The following is a 19,610-nucleotide window of genomic DNA, read 5'->3' on the forward strand; positions in this document are numbered from 1 at the left end:
GTCCGTCCTCCTCCCTGGGGACCCGCGGAAGGGGAGGAGAGAGACTCCGGAGCCCAGTGGATTTGAAGGCAGATGGCCCTGGGTTGCCATCCCCTCTTTCAAGCCTTTAGCATCCTCAGGCTCTCAGTGCTTGCCTTCTGAGGGGAATAACATTCTTCCGCAGGTGGCTCTGAACTATCTGCTTTCCCACCTGGAAAGTGGATGTAATAGTAGCCTCCTGACGGATGTGTCATCCTCCTTAAAACATTTAGCAAACCATCACTTGTATATTTTCAATGTTGACTCTCAATTACATAATGCTTGCTAGGTGCCAGGCTCTGTTCTAAATGCTTTACACACATTTATCTTCATCATCAGTCCCTTGAGGTGAGGGTACCACGCTGATCTCCATTTTGCAGATGAGGAAGCTGCCATGGGGAGTGGTACCCAATGGCAGCTTCTCTTATGGTGAGGACAGTTAAGCATGACAGTTATCAAAGGTGCTGTATTCAGGCAGGGTTTCTGGTCTGATTTTCCAAGCCCAGAGAGGGCCTGTTTGCTAGGTTCTTCTGCCCCTCCCATGTAGCTCAGAGAATGAATTTGTAAATTATCCTTTGACCTCAGCGCCCCTAGAGCTTGGGTTTGTCTTTGATCTGTGCCCAGCAGGTGTGCAGTCTGGGGCTTGCCATTGACCCCTCTGTGGGCTTGGGGTCTGGGTTCTGCCTTCTTCGTGGGGTGGGGTGGGGGGTTAAGGAATTCAGTGAGTCATTGGTTGAGAAAGCAGTTCGGTATTAAGCAGGGCGCACATGAGGTAGTTTGCTAAAAATACTCGTATGGAGGATGACAACATCCTCATCGTTTGCTGTAGCTGGTGCACCTGCCACGGGGGCGCAGTGGCAGACATTGTGGCCCTAAACTCTCACAAAGGCACCACGGGCACTGTCACCATGCCCATTCTGCAGGTGAGGGAACAGAGGAAACAGAGCCTGGGCATGCTGCTGGGGCAGGGGGTGGGGCCTGGGTAAGAACCTGCAAGTCTGTGCTGAGCTGACCGACCCAGACACCGCTGCCTTCCTCCTTGGCCGAGAGGGAGACGGCGGCACCCTCATCCCAAGTGACTAGGGTGAGATCATCGAGCTGGAAGCTTCAGGCTGAGGTCACACCGGGCAGAGAGGCTTCAGCTCTCTCTGTAATTACAGCGGGGCGAGGCTGGCTGGGTGTGGAGCCAGGATGGGGAGAATCACTGCATGACACGCAGAAGAAGGCTGGCCCTGTCTTCAACTTGGGTGGGGGTTGGAGAGGTTTCCGAGCCAGGGTGGGGGTGGCAGCATCCCGAGGGAGTGAGTTCTGTGTGTGGGCTGGAGTGGGTGGGCTCAGGCGTGTGTGTTTCTGTGGGGATGGGGCTCTGTTTCTTGTCTATCTGTCAGCTGATGGGTGTGTTCTAGAAGACTCTGCTTCTCTTTCCTCCCAGACTTCCCTTCCACAAAGCCTGGGGAGTAGGAGGGGACACGCACTCAAGGACCTCATCTACCTTCTCAAGGATGATTGCAGCTTCCGGGCCCGCAGGAGGGAAGGGTCGAGGTGCAGCTAGGAAATAGCAATGGCAATCATTACCATTTATCTGGCACTTCTACGGGGCTTCACTGGTGGCTCAGATAGTAAAGAATCTGCCTGCAATGCGGGAGACCCGGGTCAGGAAGATCCCCTGGAGAAGGAAATGGCAACCCACGCCAGTACTCTTGCCTGGAGAATTCCAAGGACAGAGGAGCCTGGTGGGCTACAGTACGTGGGGTCACAAAGAGGCAGATATGTCTGAGCGACTAACACTTTTCTACGTGCCAGGTTTTGTTCTAAGCACTTTATGTATATTAGCTCAGCTAATCCTACAACTCCGCAGGGAAGGCACTTTTATTACCCCATTGAACGGATGGGGAAACTGGGGCACATCGTGAGGACATGTGTCTTCCTCGTGTCTGCATATCCAGTGAAGTGGCAGAAGTTTGGCTCCTGACTCCTCTGCTCTACTGCCTCTTGCAGTCATGGTCACTGCTCACATTTATTGAGCACTATGTCCTAGGCCCTGTGCCCAGCACTTTGTTCAACACCTCAATGAATCTCCAGGGTTCAGAGAGGTGAAGCCACCTGTCCTGGACCACACAGCTGAGTGAGGATTGGAACTTGAGCCAGTGGGACGTGGGAGTCTATGGTAGTTACCAGAATGGGACAATGTTGCCCAGGCCCTGTCTTGGTGACCTTCCTACATGCCTTCTGCCCCGTTCCCTGTTGGAGGCTTGCTGTATTTGTGGCTCAGGCCAGCCTTCTGCTTTGGGAAGCTGCGCAGGGAGGCAGCTGCTGGCCCTGCTGACGGGCACCCTGGAGAGGAGTCAGCAAACACACATGGAAAGTAGTCAGCAAGCCCCGTGTGCTGTCAGCAGGAAGGTGAAAATATGGGGTCAGCTCCCGGAGAGGCTAGGGCGGGGATGGGGCCTCCAGGCTGGCTCTTGGGGAAGGCAAGACCCTGGTGGGGCTGGGGAGGGGGCGATGTGAGACCCCAAGTCCTGGAACAAGGGTTCTCTTGGCTGCCATCTTCTTGGAGCTTTCACATGGGAAGGGCCACAATTAAGCCTCAAACAGACTTCCCGGTGGGAGGGTGACATCACTCTGCACTATGGAAAGTGGGGCCCTGGGAGGAGAAACGGCAGCCCGAAGTTGCACAGGTAGTGCCAGATGAAGACCCAGGCTTGTCATCTGCCTGATTCTGTGCTTTTTTTCTTTCCACCGCAGTGAGAAACCCAAGTTCCTCCCTCCCCAGGCTTTGCCCCTTCGCCTTCAGGTCCAGCCACGATGGGGGAGGGGGTGCTGTGGGAGCTGAAGGGGGTTGTTCTGTGAATCCCTCTGAGTCATGGCTTTCTGGATGTCATTTATGCCTAAAGTTTCATCTACAACTCCAGGGGACTCTTGTTCCGGGTGTGGAGGGAGATTCTGGCACCCCTTACATTCACTCAGCCTCCAGGTCCAGGAAGACCCAGCTCTGCGTTCCCTCTCTTGGACACCCCCAGAGCCAGCTCATTCCCAAAAAGATAGGGAGCAAGTACGATCATGTCTTTTTTCCTTCCTTTTCTCAGCTCCTCTGTCAATGACAGAAATGGAATTCCCAGCATCTTCAGCTCCTTAAGGCAGGACCCTTGGGTATCTTGTTCCCAGCAGTATCCCCTGTGCCTAGAAGGATACCTAGTGCATTAGGGGGAAAAGGAGATCTTGGCCCAGTAGATGATGTCTTATAACATCATCTATTGTGTCTGAACTGCCTTGCTTACATGTGATAGACTCTATACACAGTGACAGTGTTGGAATATTAACTGAAATTCCCTGAGTACTTAGAAGGTGCCAGGAACCAACAGCCCTCCCACCCCGAGGTTTGCACTATCATCACCCCCATTTTACAGATGAGGAAACTGAGGCTTAAGGCATGATGTGACTTGTCCGAGGCCACCAGCCTCTGGGTTCTGAACCCAGGTGTGTCTGCACTTCAAGATCAGTGCTCTGTCTTCTACCCACACAAACACATGATTAATAAATAAAATAACAAACAATCCACATGGTCTCTCCCTAAACCAGTCCATGTCCTCCTCCCATGTCGGTAATGCTTCTTTATTAAGCTCTAGCTTCCTTCTACCATAGACTCCAAAATTCTCTCCATACTGCTTCCTCTGCTGCTGCTGCTGCTGCTAAGTCACTTCAGTTGTGTCCGACTCTGTGCAACCCCATGGACAGCGGCTCCCCCATCCCTGGGATTCTCCAGGCAAGAACACTGGAGTGGGTTGCCATTTCCTTCTCCAATCCATGAAAGTGAAAAGTGAAAGTGAAGTCGCTCAGTCGTGTCTGACTCTTAGCGACCCCATGGACTGCAGCCTTCCAGGCGCCTCCATCCATGGGATTTTCCAGGCAAGAGTACTGGAGTGGGGTGCCATTGCCTTCTCCCACTGCTTCTTCTAACCACCTCTAAAAGTAATTATAATAATCCTAATAACAGTATAAATAGCAAAATGTAACATTTTGTACCAGTTGTGCTTTATGTATCAACTTATTTAATCCTCAGCCAAATTGCTCCAAAGTCAGTGTCATTATCTCCATTCTCAGATGATACTACAGATGGGGCACAGAGAGGTTAAATAACCCTTCAGGTTCACAGAGCTACTCCATGGCAGAGCTGATATTCAAAATCCAGGAAAGTTGGCTCCAGAGCCTGTGCTCCTAATCACTTCATCATTCTGTGAATAACAACAATCAGAATAACAAAACAGTAATGATCCCACCATTATTCAAGACATGTTAAGTGCCAAGCTTTGCTAAATGCCTGGTATATCTTCTCTCTTTTCATCCTCATAACAACCCTACTAGGCAGGATATTGTTAACCCTGTTTTATGTTGAAACGTCTAAGGCACAGAGTCAGATCTATGCTGACTGGTTTCTAAGCCTGTACCTTCAACTGCCCAGTGAGCCAGGCCAGCTGGCACCCACTGTGTGCCCAGCCAGAGCACCAGCTCTCCAAACCCAGCCAGATCCGAGAGACCACAGCTGACCTGCAGGTCACGGCCCACCCCGCCCTCCACCTTCTCCTCACTGGACCTTCCTCTCTAGAACTTTCTGACAGTCCTTCCAGACCTTCTCAGTAGAATGACACCAGAACACACTTATATTTGGGAGCCTGGAGGCTGCCCGGGATAAGCCATCTTGGTATACATCAGACCCTGATTTGAATCCTGTTAGCTGTGCTGCTCTGGGCAAGTGTCTTAGCCTCTCTGAACCTCTGTCTTGCCAGCTGTAAAACAGGGATGATAATATTACCTATATCACAGGGTTATTGTTTGCACAGATTATGAGGGGGACATGGTTGGGGAAGTGGGTATGGGCCAGATTATGTAGGGCCTTGTAGACCCTACCAAGGAGTTAGACTTTGTCCTGAGCACTTTGTTTTTTAAATTTTGTTTTGGGCTGCACCTCGAGGCACGTGGGATCTTCGTTTCCCAACCAGGGACTGAACTGTGCCCCCTGAAGTGGAAGCTTTGAATCTTAACCACTGCACTGCCAGGGAAGTCCCCTGAGTACTTTGAAGATCCACTGACCTGTTTGGAGAGGGAAGGTGATGTGATGAGATGTGAGTTCTAGAAAAATCAGCAGCTGCTTATAGAGAGTATAGTATGGGGCAAGACTCCAGGGAGGCCAGCAAAGAAAATTGCTGCAGAATCTGGGGAAGAAAACAGCCTGGGCTAGGTTATTGGCTGAGGAGAGGCAAAGGTGAACACAATCCTTAATATAGTAAAGAGAAGCATTTTGAGCACATGATTGGATGGGAGGGGAGGAGAGGCTTGCATCAACTGCATTGCCCAGTTTTTCGATCTGGGCAACTGGGTGGATGGTGGTGCCATCCAATGACATGTGAGGATGAGCAGATGAGGGGAGTGAAGAGACTCAGTTCATTCATTTACTCATTGATTCATTCACTATGTATTTATTAAGTTCTTATGCACACAGCACTAGCCTAGGGAGTAGAGAAAGCAATGAGTAAGGCAGAAGTCTCTGCTCTCACATCTATCAACAAGCACACAATCAAATCAACAATTTAAACAATTTTAGATGCTGAAAAATTTTACGGAGGAAGTAAAGGCTGTTGGATATGTTTCTGATCTGATTTCCTGCTCCCATTCACCCCTGAGCTGAAGTCCCAGTGGCTTTCTTTCTGCCCTTGGGACAAAAGAGTCATATGTATTTCCCTCCAAGGACCTTCCCACCGCCTATGACACTTCTCCCCAGATCTCTGCACTTCTGGTTTCTCACTTCACTGGTGTCTCTACTTAAATGTCACTCACTCAAACAAACCTTCTCCTATCGTGTTCTCTCACATCAGCTGGTTTCTTTTTCTTCATAGCCCTGGCTACTAACTGGCGGTGACATCTCACCACTCTATTATTATTGTTTTTATCTGCCTCTTCTGTTAGAACGAAAACTTCATGAGGGCTGAGTGTGGGGACTTTTGTCATTTAGGGATCTGTCCTTGGCATATAAAACAGAACTTGGCACATCGTTGGGATTCAGTAAAATTCCAGGCAGTTGGTAGGTAGCAATGACACCACCGTGCTTGCCCATGTGACTAGCTGTGGTCAATGAGTTGTGAGCAGAAGTAACGTCTGTCAATTCCAGTTCAAAGCATCAAAGCATTTACTATAATTTACCCCAGGGAGGTCCTGGCTTCATGAAGACAGGACCTTTAGGTGATTCCTCCTTCCTTAGCACTTGGGCACCAACTCATACTGAGGGGCATCTCCCTATTGGATGAGAAATAAAGTTATGTTCTGTACGACTGTGAAATTTGGGGGTTCTCTGTTAGTACTGCATTGCGGTTATTGTTCAGTCGCTAAGTCGTGTCTGACTGCTTGTGAACCCATGAGTGCAGCACACCAGGCCTGCCTGTCCCTCACTATTGCTTCGTCTTCGGCATCAGTCCTCCCAGTGAATATTCAGGGCTGATTTCCCTTAGGACTGACTTGTTTGATCTCCTTTCAGTCCAAGGGACTCTCAAGACTCTTCTCCAGCACCATAGTTCGAAAGAATCAATTCTTCAGTGCTCAGCCTTCCTTATGGTCCAACTCTCACAGCTGTACGTATGACTACTGTAAAAATCATAGCTTTTATTATACAGACCTTTGTCGGCAAAGTGACATCTTTGCTTTTTAATACACTGACTAGGTTTGTCATAGCTTTCCTTCCAAGAAGCAATTGTTGTCACCATCCACAGTGATTTTGGAGCCGGAGAAGAAAAAATGTGTCCCTGCTTCCACTTTTCCCCCTTCTATCTTCCATAAATTGATGGGACTGGACGCCATGACATTAGTTTTTTTCATGTTTAGTTTTAAGCTAGCTTTTTAAATCTCTTTCACTCTCATCAAGAGGCTCTTTAGTTCCTCTTAGCTTTCTGCCATTAGAGTGGTATCATCTGCATATCTGAGACTGTTGATGTTTCTCCTGGCAATCTTGATTACAGCTGGTGACTTATCCAGTCTGGCATTTCGCATGATGTCCTCTACATAGAAGTTAAATAAACAGGGTGACAGTATATGGCCTTGTGGTACTCCTTTCCCAATTTGGAACCAGTCAGCTGTTCTGTGTAAGATTCTAACTATTGCTTCTTGACCCACATGAAGGTTTCTCAGGAGATAGGTAAGATGGTCTGGTATTCCCATCTCTTTAAGAATTTTTCATTGTCTGTTGTGATCCACACAGTCAAAAGCTTTCATGTAGTCAATGAAGCAGAAGTAGATGTTTTCCTGGAATTCCCTTGCTTTCTCTATGATGCAACGAATGTTGGCAGTTTGATCACTGGTTCCTCTGTCTTTTCTAAACCCAGCTTGTACATCTGAAATTTCTTGATTCAAGTACTGCTGAAGCCTAGCGTGAAGGATTTTGAGCATAATCGTACTAGCATGGGAAATGAGTGCAACTGCCTGCTACTTGGAACATTCTTTAGCACTGCCCTTCTTTGGGATTGAGATGAAGGTCAACCTTTACCAGTCCTGACATCCTGGCCTATTCTGATGAATAGTCTTCTAAATTCTATCCTTTTGTGGTTGTTAGTATTGCTTCAAAAGAACTTTCTTGGTGCTAGTGTCAATCTGAGGGTAAGTCATTCTATCTCCTGTATGGAGGGACCTGGCTGGGAAAGTGGTATCTATTCCTCCTAGTTTGGGACACTTGTGCCGAGTGCCATTATCAAACATTTAGCAGACTCTGAAATTTTGGGGGGAGAACTGGAAAGTCTATAATCTCGAGGGCTTTTTCCCCATGTATCTCCGAGGTGAGAGCAAGAGCTGGTCTGACTAGTTGGTGACCATGACACCAGGCAGCTGCTTTGGAAACAGTTTTTTTTTTAGGTCTGGGAATGACAGCTCTTAGGAGGACTCAGCCCAAGAGGGTTCTCACGGTTTGTGCTGGGATGGGGAGAAAGATTGGCATCACTGGGGAGGATGTACAGAGGTGGACAAGGAGATATATTAACAAGATACCTCCTTCTCAGGACTGGCTTAGTTTCACCTTGAATATGAGTTACAATGGGAGAAGGCAATGGCAACCCACTCCAGTATTCTTGCCTGGAAAATCCCTTGGACGGAGGAGCCTGGTGGGCTGCAGTCCTTGGGGCTGTGAAGCATCGGACACGACTGAAGCAACTTAGCAGCAGCAGCAGCATGAGTTACAATGAACTATAGCTGAGAACAAGAGAATCAAAACCGTGGCTGAAAGAACAGAGAGGTTTAATTCTTCCTAATATTAAATTCCAGAGACATTCTGTCTGATCTGCCTTGATGTTGCTGCTCCACAAAGTCCTTAGAGACTGACACCACCTTTCCATCTCACTACTGACACCTTTCCGTCTTGCTGGCCCTTCTTTATGGGCTCCATTTCCAAAGCCATCTCATGGACCAGGGAGCCACCTGAGTTCCAGCCCTCACGTCCACATTCCAGCAGCAAGAAGGAAGGGATGAGAAAGAAGGAAAAAGCACACAAAATATCTCTTCTATAGAAACTTCCGGAGGTTACCATACAAAAATGCTGCCTTTTCTCCTTGGCCAAATTAACCACATGGCCACCCTAATTGCAAGGGAGGATGGGAAATGCAGTGTTTATTCTGGGTAGCCATGAACCCAGTTAAAAATTGGGATGGGGGGTTATTGCTGAGGATCAAAGGGCCATAGGGGACACCTAGAAACTCTGCCACATCTTGAGAGAGTAAAGATAGATTTGGCAGAAGATTCCTAAAGATTTAAAGTTGGATTCCTTTTGAAAACTGGTGGGAAATATGTCATTCTCTGCACCAAAATGCTGATATTATCATACATAAAAACTTTGCGTGGGATGTCAAATGATTCAGACTCTCTGAAGCCAAGCCCAGGAGGTCATGGATTCCCTCAGGTTAAGATTACTTAATTCAGAGATATGATTTGAGGTGAGAGAGACGCCAAGGAGAAAACATCCTGTGTGTGTGTGTGTGTGTGTGTACACTCATTCCAACCCCACTCCATTTGGCAATGTGAATGTATTTAATATGGTTGCTATTGTTTATTTTGGTTTTAGATTCCAGAGTAGATTGTTAAAGGGACCCAGTGTTCCACCTTGAGAAAGCACTGGACAAGTTTTATTGGCAAGAGGAAAAAAGGTAAAAAGAAAAACTGCCTTGAGTCACCTGGCCACAGGTTGGTATAATTATAGAAGGTTTAGAGGCAGGATTCAGAGGAGTGGAAACTTCTGTTGCTCTGGGTACAGATGCTTGAACGGTGCCCCGTGTCTTTCTACTTGTGGATGGATGTGAGAACTACTCTGGTATACAATGTTGATGAAATGTCAGGGTAGGGATACATGTGGGGAGATCGCCACGTTCTTAGGAGACTCTGCATTCTTCTAGGTGGAGGAGATATTTATGGAGGGCAGCAGCTGGGAGCGCCTCTCTTGAGAATTTGGTGTTCGAGATGATGAAAGGTGAGAAGAGAGGCTGTTTGTGCTTTTGCCAAGGTGACCCAGAACCCTCCTGCAAACTTATTGTGAGGGTATCTAGGCAACTCGGCTAGCCTGCCCCCAACCCCCAACGTTTTTAGAATCAATAACAGTGACACTGACTCAATCAAGCCCTGGGCTAAGTGCTTACATGCATCACCTCTATGCATCTCCATGGCACCTTTATGATACCGACACTTTCATTGTCCCCATTGGAAACGTGATGAACCTGACACTCAGAGAGGTTAAGTCGCTTACACAGAAACACACAGCTAGGAAGTAGCGGAGTCAAGCTCAAATCTAGGTCTTTCTGACTCCCAAGCCCTCACTCTCAACCACTGCCTTTTAAAAATATACCATTTATTCCATCCCAGGACTTATACCCCAGAGGCTCACACAGTGCTGGGTGAATAGTAGGTGCCCACATCTGTCCGCCTCACACCCCGTGTTGCCTCCCCTTGTTCAGGGAGGGAAACAGCCCCTAGTGGGGACAGCGTGTGCACAAGAGATCCCTGTGTGGGACATGTCGCTGCTTTTGTCCACCTAGCCACATTCCCCATCCACCTCTCCCCCCACACGAAGTAAAAATTAACCAGCTTAAAAATGCATGGGAATTGGAAGGGTAAGGCGCAGAGCTGGCAACCCCAAGCAGATTCGACTATGTGGCAGCCAGCCAGGGGTCGGCCTGGCACTCCCTGCGGGGCATACAGGAGAGGGGGATGAATGAGGTAGACAAGGCTTCTGACCTCTTGGAGATGGATGGCGATCATGTAAACAAGTAAACACACTTGTTACAGATAGTAATAGCACTATGGAAGGAATGCAAGGGTAGGCGGGGACAGAGCCAGACTTTAGGCAGGTGAGGTCACTCCTCGGCCCGCTCCCGCACCCAGGCACTTGCTCCTGCCTGCCATCCCAGCCCCTTCCTCCTCTCTCTTGGGCCCCTTTTCTGGCCTGGTCAACTCCACTCTTCCCAGGCTTTAGCCCAGATGTCAGTTTCTTTGGGATGCCTTCCTTGAATCTCCAAGGCTGTTTTAGGTGTCCCTTTGAACTCATCCTTATTCTAGCATCCAGCATGTGCCACTTACTAACCATGTGATTCGAGGTTGCCTGACTGTGCCTCAGTTTCTGCATCTGTAAAACTGGCCTAAAATAGTACACACTTCATAAGGATGTAAAGATGAAATCACATAAGTCATTTGTGTCGATGCCTGTGAAGTGCTTGGCATCATGCCTGGCACAGAGCAGGTCCTCTACAAGAGTGAGCATTGTGGCCTGTGTTCTCCGTTCCTGTGATGACAACTCGTACCACGCTCAGGATGTCAGATCTGGTTGGCAGGTGACATTTTAGGTGCCATATGACTCAGAGCTTCTCAACCCTGGCTTCATAGTAGAATGACCTGGGAAACCTTTAAAAAGACTGCTAATGGGCAACCACTTTCAGGGATTCTTATTTGGGGTGAGAGTGGGACTCGAGTGTGGGTAGTTTGATAAAGGTCACAGGTGTGGAGGCAGGACTGAGACCCACTGGTCTAAGCCAAATCAAGTAGAGTAACTAGGGCCCAGAAAGGGCTTGATTTGCTAAGGTCATGAGGCAAGCTAGGGGCCCCTGCCTCTTGGGAAGTTTCATTTTCTGATATTGCCCCCATTCCTGCTTGTCTGAGCACCTTCACCCAATGGAAGGGCTATGTGTGCCCGTGGGCTGCAGAAGGTGAGGGTGGTGCCTCTGCTCCGTCCCTGGGCAGTCGCCAACCTGGCCTAAAAGAGAGGCACTTGTGGAAGCAGGGCTGTCCACCCTGGAGACTAGGACAGGGTGGGGTGCCTGTTCAGGCCAATTATAGAAAGACCAAACTCAAGGGTTCCCGTAACCCAAAACTGGGAGTCAGAACACAGACAGAAGGGTAAAGACCTCCACGGCTGGCCACCTCCTGGCACACGTTTTCTGGAAAAAGATTTCAGGGGCCCGTAGAGAGGGCTAGCTCCAAGTTGACGGGGTTCATACCTTCTTAGGCAGAGAGGTGCAGCAGAAATGGCCCCGGAGCCCACAGACCTCAGTTCAAACGTACACTAGCTACACGAACTTCTCTCTCTGAGCCTCAGTTTTCTGCTCTGTCAAATGAGGCTAAATGGGGTTATTAGCAAAAAACAAGTTAAGGTATGCAAAGGGCTTGGCACATAATAATTGATCCATAAAAAGTAATAATAATAATTATTATTTATTGATGAAGTCTCAAAAGAGGACACTGGTGGTTGCCTTAACCAAGCCAATTTGGGAAGAAGGAAATCCGTGTGGGTGGTGGGGATAGGGGGTGGCGGGGCAGGGAGTGGTGATGCGATGTGATAGTTTTGAATCTTCCCCAGGGAGGTAGTCCCATCTAAGATTCCCAAGGGAGATTTCTGGAGGGGTGGGGGTAGCCTGTTTTGTTTGATCTTTCCTCCTGAGCTAATTAATAACCCACTCACATGTAAACAAGGGACTGAGACAACCTCCCTGTAGCCCTGGGGGTAGGGGTGAAGGTAGGGCTGAGTCACTTCCTCCTCTCTGGCCCCTGGGATGTTATCCTGGGATGATATGTATTACCTGTGTGTGTGTGTGTGTGTGTGTGTGTGCATGTACACAATTTTTTTGGACCCACATAGTATTTGAAAAAAGAATGAGTTTTGAACATTTTAAAAATCAGGAAATTCAATCTAAAAATTCAGATTCTCTGGATAAATTGAGAGACGTGGCAGCCCTGAGTTGAGATTTCTCCATGGCAACCGTGCACTGGGCTCCTGGGCTCCCCAGAGTCCCAACTCTGTCCACTTCCTCACGGGGCTGCCCTGTGAGTGTTTTCAACACCTGTTTTCTATGGCAAGAAACTTTCACATGGGACAGCGAGCACATTTCTGGAGGCCTCCACTGGGTCTTGGGGGCCCCACTGTTCTGAGCTGCCTACTTTAGGCTGTCTTTCTGAGCCCCTCCCATAACGCAGACTCGATTTAGAGAAGTCAGCACGCTTACCAGCGTTGTGCTTTCTATGCACTCAGTGACTCGATTTAGAGAAGTCAGCACGCTTACCAGCGTTGTGCTTTCTACGCACTCAGTCTGTTACTTTGTTTTCTTAACACCACTATTCCATTCGGTTCTCAGAGCAGCCCAGGGCGGTCACTGTTGCTGTCCCCGTTTTACAGATGAATAACCCAAGGCCCAGTGGGGTGTGGTCCTTGCTCCCTGGCATACCACTAGGGTCCAGATTAGAATCCAGGTCTTTGGACTCCCATATCTGTGCCCCGGACTGAGCTTCCTCCTGACCATGAAGACCTCGGAGAAAAAATTTTACCAAAGAAAACTGGCCACTTACTGCATGAGCAGATGTGCTGTGGGGCAGAGCAGAGAAGAGATGTGTCTGGAGTCAGTCCACTTGCATCCTATCATGGACTCTGTGGTCTTGGGCTGGTGACTTTGCTTTCCTGGGCCTCTGTTTTCCTCTTAGTAGAAAAGAGATCTTAACACCTATACCTGAGATAGGTGGTGCCGAAGACTAAAATTAAAAAGGCTTGGGGAAAGGTGGCTGGTTTGACTGTATACGTGAACACAAAATACAGGCTTGTTTTGAAGAAAGGAGCAAGATGAGCACTGGGGCGATACGTAGCACAGCAGGTGCTGCTTGGCTTCTTTCTGTCCCCACCTCCCTGTCACCCTACCTCTGATTCTGGGCACCACATGCAGACAGAGGACGCTGGGCCAAGGATGAGAACACCATACCATGGAACCTTTTATTAGAACAGAGACATGTTTTGTACAGGCTGAAAAAAAGCCAGAAACCCCAGGAAGGTTATGCTTAGCTGTGGACACCAGATATCAAACAAACCATGGCCGCTATGTCACTGGGTGGGGGACAGGGTCCCAAGATGCCGGCGGACACAGTGGCTTCTCCCACTCTGATGTGGGTGGGTGGGTAGAGGCCGGCGGCTCAGGTTGAGCTGGGCTGCTGGTGGGTCTCCCAGGTTGGGGTTTTCCAGATGGGAGTTCCAGCCCCCGATGTGGAGAAATGGCCCTGGGGTGGATCAAGCCCCCTCCCAGGGCTGCTGTGGTAGATTCTACGGGGTCCTTGGCCAATGACTGCTGAGGGAGACAGCTGGGAATCAGGAGAGAAAAGATACAGCACAAAGAGAAGTCCTCACAGCCTACGCCTGGCAAGAAAGAGCTACCAGGAAGAGCATGGGTAGGGCATGGGGTCCGGCAGATCGGAGCTCAAGGGAGCCTGGGCATGTCAAGTGCCCCCTTCCTGGGTCTCAGTTTTCTCATCTGAAAAATGAGTCACAGCAGAATGACTAGTCTTGCTGGCTGGTTTGAGCAACTGCACAAAATGTGGCCTGACACAATACATGGGGTCTGAAATCTGGAGCACGGCAAAGTCAGCCGGGCCTGTCCTTTGAATATGCTAGATGGTTGGGCTTGGAGAGACGTTCAAGCTCATACAGAGGGCTTTCACCAGGCCACAGAAGTTCCCAGGTGCCAGAACCTGGAGGTCTCCTGTTTCTGCCAGGACTCAGCTACTCCCAACTCACTCTGCAAATTAAGTCCACACCCTGCTTCTTTATTTCCTTCTGACCCTTCAACCTGTAGTCAGCAGAAGATACAAGGGATTCTACATCTGACAGTGTGGAACTCACCGCCTCAGAGTTAGAACCCTTCCCTCCACCCTACGAAGAACACTTAGGCCAATATCCATGTTACAGATGATAAGACTGAGACCCGAGAACCACTCCATTTCACCCAGACAGACACATATAGGCAAGAGAACCACACAAGAACGCTGTTCCAGTCTCTTTGGCTCAGCTCGTTAGAAGATGAGGCATAGCTTTTCTTGGCCGGAGAAAGGAATTACAATTTTCATTCTCTTTTCTTCGCTCCCTCTCTCTCTTTTTCAAGGAGTTGTGACTTTTTAATAGAAGTTGGTTTGTGCACAGGCATTTCATTCTTCAATTAATTTCCATCTAAATGAGGTTTTCCCGAAGATAACCAGTGTTTTAGTTCCATTTGAGCTTAATTTGTATGACTGAAGCCTCCGTTTTTGCCAATTCCAATTTGCCGGGTGATTCTAGCACTCGTCACCTGGCCGAGAACGTCCCCACCACAGACAGTGGAGCTGAGAGACAGACTGATTTCCAATAACATTTCCGGAGAAGGGTGGTCTTTCACCTCTCCCAATACCACTCAATAAATAGGAAATATATTATTCATTAAGCCACATTCTGATGAGGGGCCCCCATCATGGTATTTACAATGCAAAACAACTACCAACCAAAAATAAAACCAAAAAACCCTCAGGAAATGAAAATAATGCAAAACAACAGCCACAGACAGAGGGGAGATGGCAACCCCATCCGTATCACTGGCCTATGGGTGCAGAGAAGGAAGAGGATGCAACAAAGCATTGCTCGACTGACACTGTATCTACCCTAAGGTCCTCAGCTGGACACCATTGGCCAATGGAAGGGATGTAGTTTGAGGATTCTGTTTTTTTTTTAAATCAGACACAATTTTCTGTTCAGCTGGAAAAGAAAGTAAAGCACGTGAGGCTATTTTGAATATTTGTGAAAAGGAATACAGCAAAAGAAAAGATAAAAATGAGACTTGAGAAGAAAAAAATGGACTTTCAAACCTTTGGGAGCACCCCAAATATTCACCTCTTCAAGCAAAGCCATTTGGAAAGGAAGATGGGTCTCGGTAAATAAAGTGATGGGGGCTCTCTGAGATTGAGAGCCTGGTGTCTTTCAAACATCATAATTTGTGTGTTTTGCTTCTGAAAGACTAACTTTCCATCAAAGAAGGGAACAGATGGAGACAGGAATGCAGTCCAACCTAGATCAACTAGAATGTTCTTGGGTGAGGGATTTGAATTCACTTTTCTGAATCTACTAATGGGAGTTCACACATTGCTTTTAGGCTTTATTCTCATGATTGAGAACCTCCTAAAAATGTTTGAGGATATTTTCCTTTTTTCTCTAAGTCTCAGTGAACTCATTAGGTCTTTGAAGAACTGCCCAGGCCTCAGGTCAATGTTCTGGGTTGTATCTCAAAAACTCCTCTACTTCTCAAAGGTGGAAACTTTGGCCCAGAGAAAAGAAGCAATTTGCCTAGCTCCACACATCCAGGGACTATCCAGAGCAGGAGGGTCAAAGGGCCGCATGTTGTTTGACCTCAAGCCACATCTCCGTCCCATTTCCCATACTACTTTTTAAAATAAGTCCTCACCATGAGCAGGTTTCAGACCGTCTGTATCATCCCCTGGAAGCAGAAGTGTATTGAGGGTGAAGGATGCAGAGAAACAGCAGTGCCAGGGGTGGGGGTGCTGGTTAAATAAGGCTCACCAGTGCACCAGTAAGAGTTTTATTTTTGGATGCAAAGAAAAGGAAATGTAAAGGAAATTTGAGAAACACATCAAGTGACAGGGAAGGGCAGATTTTCTCCCAGGAGGCATTTAAGTTCTTACAAGCTTTCCCAGGCTAGGGGTACTCCGTTGCTTGGGTTAGAACAGAGTAAAGTCACATTGCCAGGGAAAACAATCAGGGATGTTGAAAAAGTCTCACCAAACCCAAAGCCGGACGAGGCGAGCTGGCCATGCCAAGGCAGTGAAGAATGACTTTGGAAAGGGCGGGCACCCTCTCTACTCAGCTGCTAGTGGGTGAGAAAGCCAGGGCTGGTCAAGACCTCTGGATTCTGGCTCCCAAGACAGGTTTTGAAATGGCCTTCTCGAGGGGGTTGGGGCGGGGGGAGCCTCTGGCTGCTCCTTTCATTTTGTTTGTTTTCCAACTTCAGAAATAGTAGTATGCTCTCTCCTGAGGTCACAGAAAAAGGCTTTTGCTTTGGGTTTGTCTCTCTCTCTCAGGACGGCTGATAACTTGTCACTAGGGCAACCCTGAGCTCACAGGGGATGGGGAGAAATTAGCTAAGGGGATGTTCAGAAGCATGTGTAACTTCTATGAAAACTTAGCTTAGGCTCAGAAGAGCAAATGACCTCACCCACTAATATATTCCCTGGAATAAGGGTGAGATTCAGAGGTGCACATATGTCTCACACTGGGTGCCTCCCTAAAGGTCTTTCACAGATGATTTAGACTGTGAAGCTTTTGCCTTATGTGCTAACTTTAGACTCTAACCCCCATGTCAGCTGTGACTCTTCAGTGTCAGGTCAGCACCTTAGCTCACAAGCTTCTTGACCATTTTCATCTTTCTGGTACCTCAGTTAGGTAACTGGTAGGCAGGGGACTGGGGTGCAGGCCTGAATTTCACCCAACTTGGGCTTAGTCATGAACCTTTGGCCTGAAGTGCTTCTGTGCCACCTCCAGTGTGTTCCAAGCTTAGAGTTCTAAGTCTCTCCCCTTCAGGGAAAAGGCAAACATCCCCACCCACATCCAGCCTCTCAAATCCCATCCATAGACACATGAGGGGAAAAAAAAGAGATGCACAAAAATACTTTAGAAGTTTCCCCTCCTCCCCAAACACACACACCACACACACAGATATACACACCCTCTCCATATAAATAAATAAATACTTGAATACTGCTAATGGCAACCGAGAGAAAAAGAGAGGGAGGCAGAGGGAATCCCATAAATAAATAAATAAACATAAATAAATAAATAAGAGGTTAGCTAGGAGCCCCAGGCAAAAATGGTCCCCCAGAATTGCGTGGATGAAGGCAGTCTGGATGGGGGCTCTTGAGTCTTTCACTGCTGTCCTGCTAAGGAGGTTCCGTGGCTCCAGAAAGCCTTTGTTTCCATGAAGGGAGACTGGAGTCCAGTTCGGGCTCCTGGGCGGGGAAGAGGGTTATTTACAGTTGCTGTACAGGCTCTCCCAGGGCACCTGCCCCTGTCCCAGGCACCTGCCATCAGGCCTTCTGCAGTGACCGCACTGGCACCCGTTGGTCCTGGCAGGTGGGGCCCAGTTCTGGGCCAGCGGGGGCCATAGAGAGGCCGGGTCCCCGCTGCTGCCCCGGGGCCCGGCTCCCCTCTCCTGCTGGCAGATGGACTTTCTGGATCGTTGCAGGGCAGTTCCTGGCCCCATGGCTGATGCGATGGGAGAGACTGGGGAGGGAGGACGTCACTGCTTCTAAGAAACAGGATTTTTTTTTCCCCCAAATGTTTCCCCTCCTCGGGGCACAAGGGATAAAGAATATTTGGTTCTCTGCTTCCCAGAGCCCCAGGTTCCCAAGCTGGGGACTGTCCCGCTCACCCTCTCCCTTCATGCCCTGCCCTGCTGCTGTTGCCACCACAAACTGGAATCTCACCCGCAAGGCTCCGGAAAGCCAGTCAGCTGGTGAGGGGGATGCCCCAGAGTTTATTTTAAGGATCTTCTCCCTCATGCCCCTGTTCTTAGTGCCCTCCGTGGGTGAAGCAGCTGGTGGTGTTTGTGTGCTGCAGATCAGCTTACCTTCACTGCCCAGCCCCGGCGGGGGTGGGGGGGGAAGTGGGGTGAGGGCAGAAATGAGGGTGGGGCTTCTCCCAAGCTGGGAAGAACTCTGGAAACCAGCAGGAGCTTCGGAGCATCTAACCTCCTCTCCCCCAGACTCTGGATTTGGATCTTTCCCCCATCCAGGGCTGCTGTGCCCCATCCTGGCAAAATTCCTGAGGGGCAAAATGGGTGACTTAGGCTGAGGGTGGTAGGTGGGTGAGTGGGTGCTTGGCTGCACTGGGCAGGATCCAGGGTGCAGCAGTCTGGGCAGTGGGGAGGGGGCAGGCAGGCGCCAACCGGAGGGTAAGGCCAGACTGGCTGGCGCTGGGGACTGGCAGCTGGCCACGGCACTGGGGAATGTTCAGCAGATGGTCCCGTGGAATCAAGTTGTTGCCAGCTACTGGGGCCGAGGCAAACGTGGGAAGTGGGGTTGCAGCCCCAGCTGTCCTGACTGTTTGTTGTGTCCTTCCTCAGAGGTCGCAGGGTCCCTGTGAGCCACCAAGAGGCATTCTGTGTAAATGGCGTGGTGGCCTCTCCACGGCTAGAAACTACTGGGCCCCTCTTCCTGACCACAAGGAGATACTGGGAGCAGTGGGCTTATCCCCCCTCCTTCTTGCTTCTAGACTCATGACCAGAGAGTCCATCTCCTAGCTCCTGATACCTACCACCAAGTGAAATGTCCATGTCCCCTAGTCACGTGTCCCCCTTTCTAGGACCCAATAGCCTTTCAGCACTTGCTATGGCCTATGTGGGGAGCTAAAACTCCTGATCCCTGCTCCTGGACCTGAACCGCCCTGCTCTCTTCTAAAATCCACCCCCATGGGGTCCATGGGGGTCCATACACGTGTAGCCATGAGATTGGATGAGAAGAGAAGGAGGTCAGGTATGATAAATACCACTGGTCTTCGGTATGTAGCCTGGCAGCAGTGGGTTAGCAGAACTCTCTCTACATTTTCCTGACCAGACCCAAACTTCTGAGTCATGGACTCGTTGCTCCTTATAAACCGTTGAGGCTTTTCTGTGCCAAAAGAAGGTAGTCTTCTCCACATGCTCAGCCCTGAGCTGAGCCCCAGAGGGTGTGGTGGAGGCTCGCAGCAGCTCCACATCGAGACTGAAGCCCCCACACCCTCCTTTCCTCCTCCCCAGGAGAGCAAGAAGGACAGGGCCTGGGAGCCCTCAGTGCTGTCTGTCACCAAGAAGGCAGGGTGGGCGGGGAGTGGGGGAGGCTGTCAGAGTGAAAGGGGCCCCACAGGTAGTGGGCTCACGGGAGGGCCCTGGCTTAGCGCCTCGTGCTGGAGTAGCTGTCTGCTGAGCTGTAGCTCCCACTCCGACTCCGACTCCGGCTCCGGCTCCGGCTGCGGCTCCGGGAGCCCAGGCTGGGGCTGCGGGAGCTGCAGCTGCTGCTAGAGAGGGTCCTGCTCCGGCTGCGGCTGCGGCTCCGGGAGTAGCTTCGGCTGGCTGAGCGGCTGCTGCTGCTGCTGTACCAGGAGGAGGTGCTGCTGAGGCCGCTGGACGAAGAGGGGCTGGGCCGGTAGTAGGGGATGGGGCGTTTCCGGGCACTGCAGAGATCAGAGAGGGAAAGCGTCAGGGCAGGACTCCTCCCAGCTGCAATCCCGGGAGCACAAGCATTGTCCCAGGAGACAT

The 19,610-nt window shown here is 49.6% G+C and overlaps 1 protein-coding gene across 1 annotated transcript in view; it reads right to left on the bottom strand.

The window, feature by feature from the left end:
* Nucleotides 1-13,257: 13,257 nt before the first annotated feature.
* Nucleotides 13,258-19,610, bottom strand: part of SRRM4 (serine/arginine repetitive matrix 4) — a 172,697-nt gene continuing 166,344 nt past the window's right edge. The window contains exon 13 of the mRNA XM_061384850.1: nt 13,258-19,525. Within this exon, the coding sequence (XP_061240834.1) occupies nt 19,246-19,525 (280 nt within the window). The 3' untranslated portion in view covers nt 13,258-19,245. The remainder of the gene's footprint in view (nt 19,526-19,610) is intronic.

This window comes from Bos javanicus, chromosome 17, assembly GCF_032452875.1.
Source record: "Bos javanicus breed banteng chromosome 17, ARS-OSU_banteng_1.0, whole genome shotgun sequence".
Classification (NCBI taxonomy): domain Eukaryota; kingdom Metazoa; phylum Chordata; class Mammalia; order Artiodactyla; family Bovidae; genus Bos; species Bos javanicus.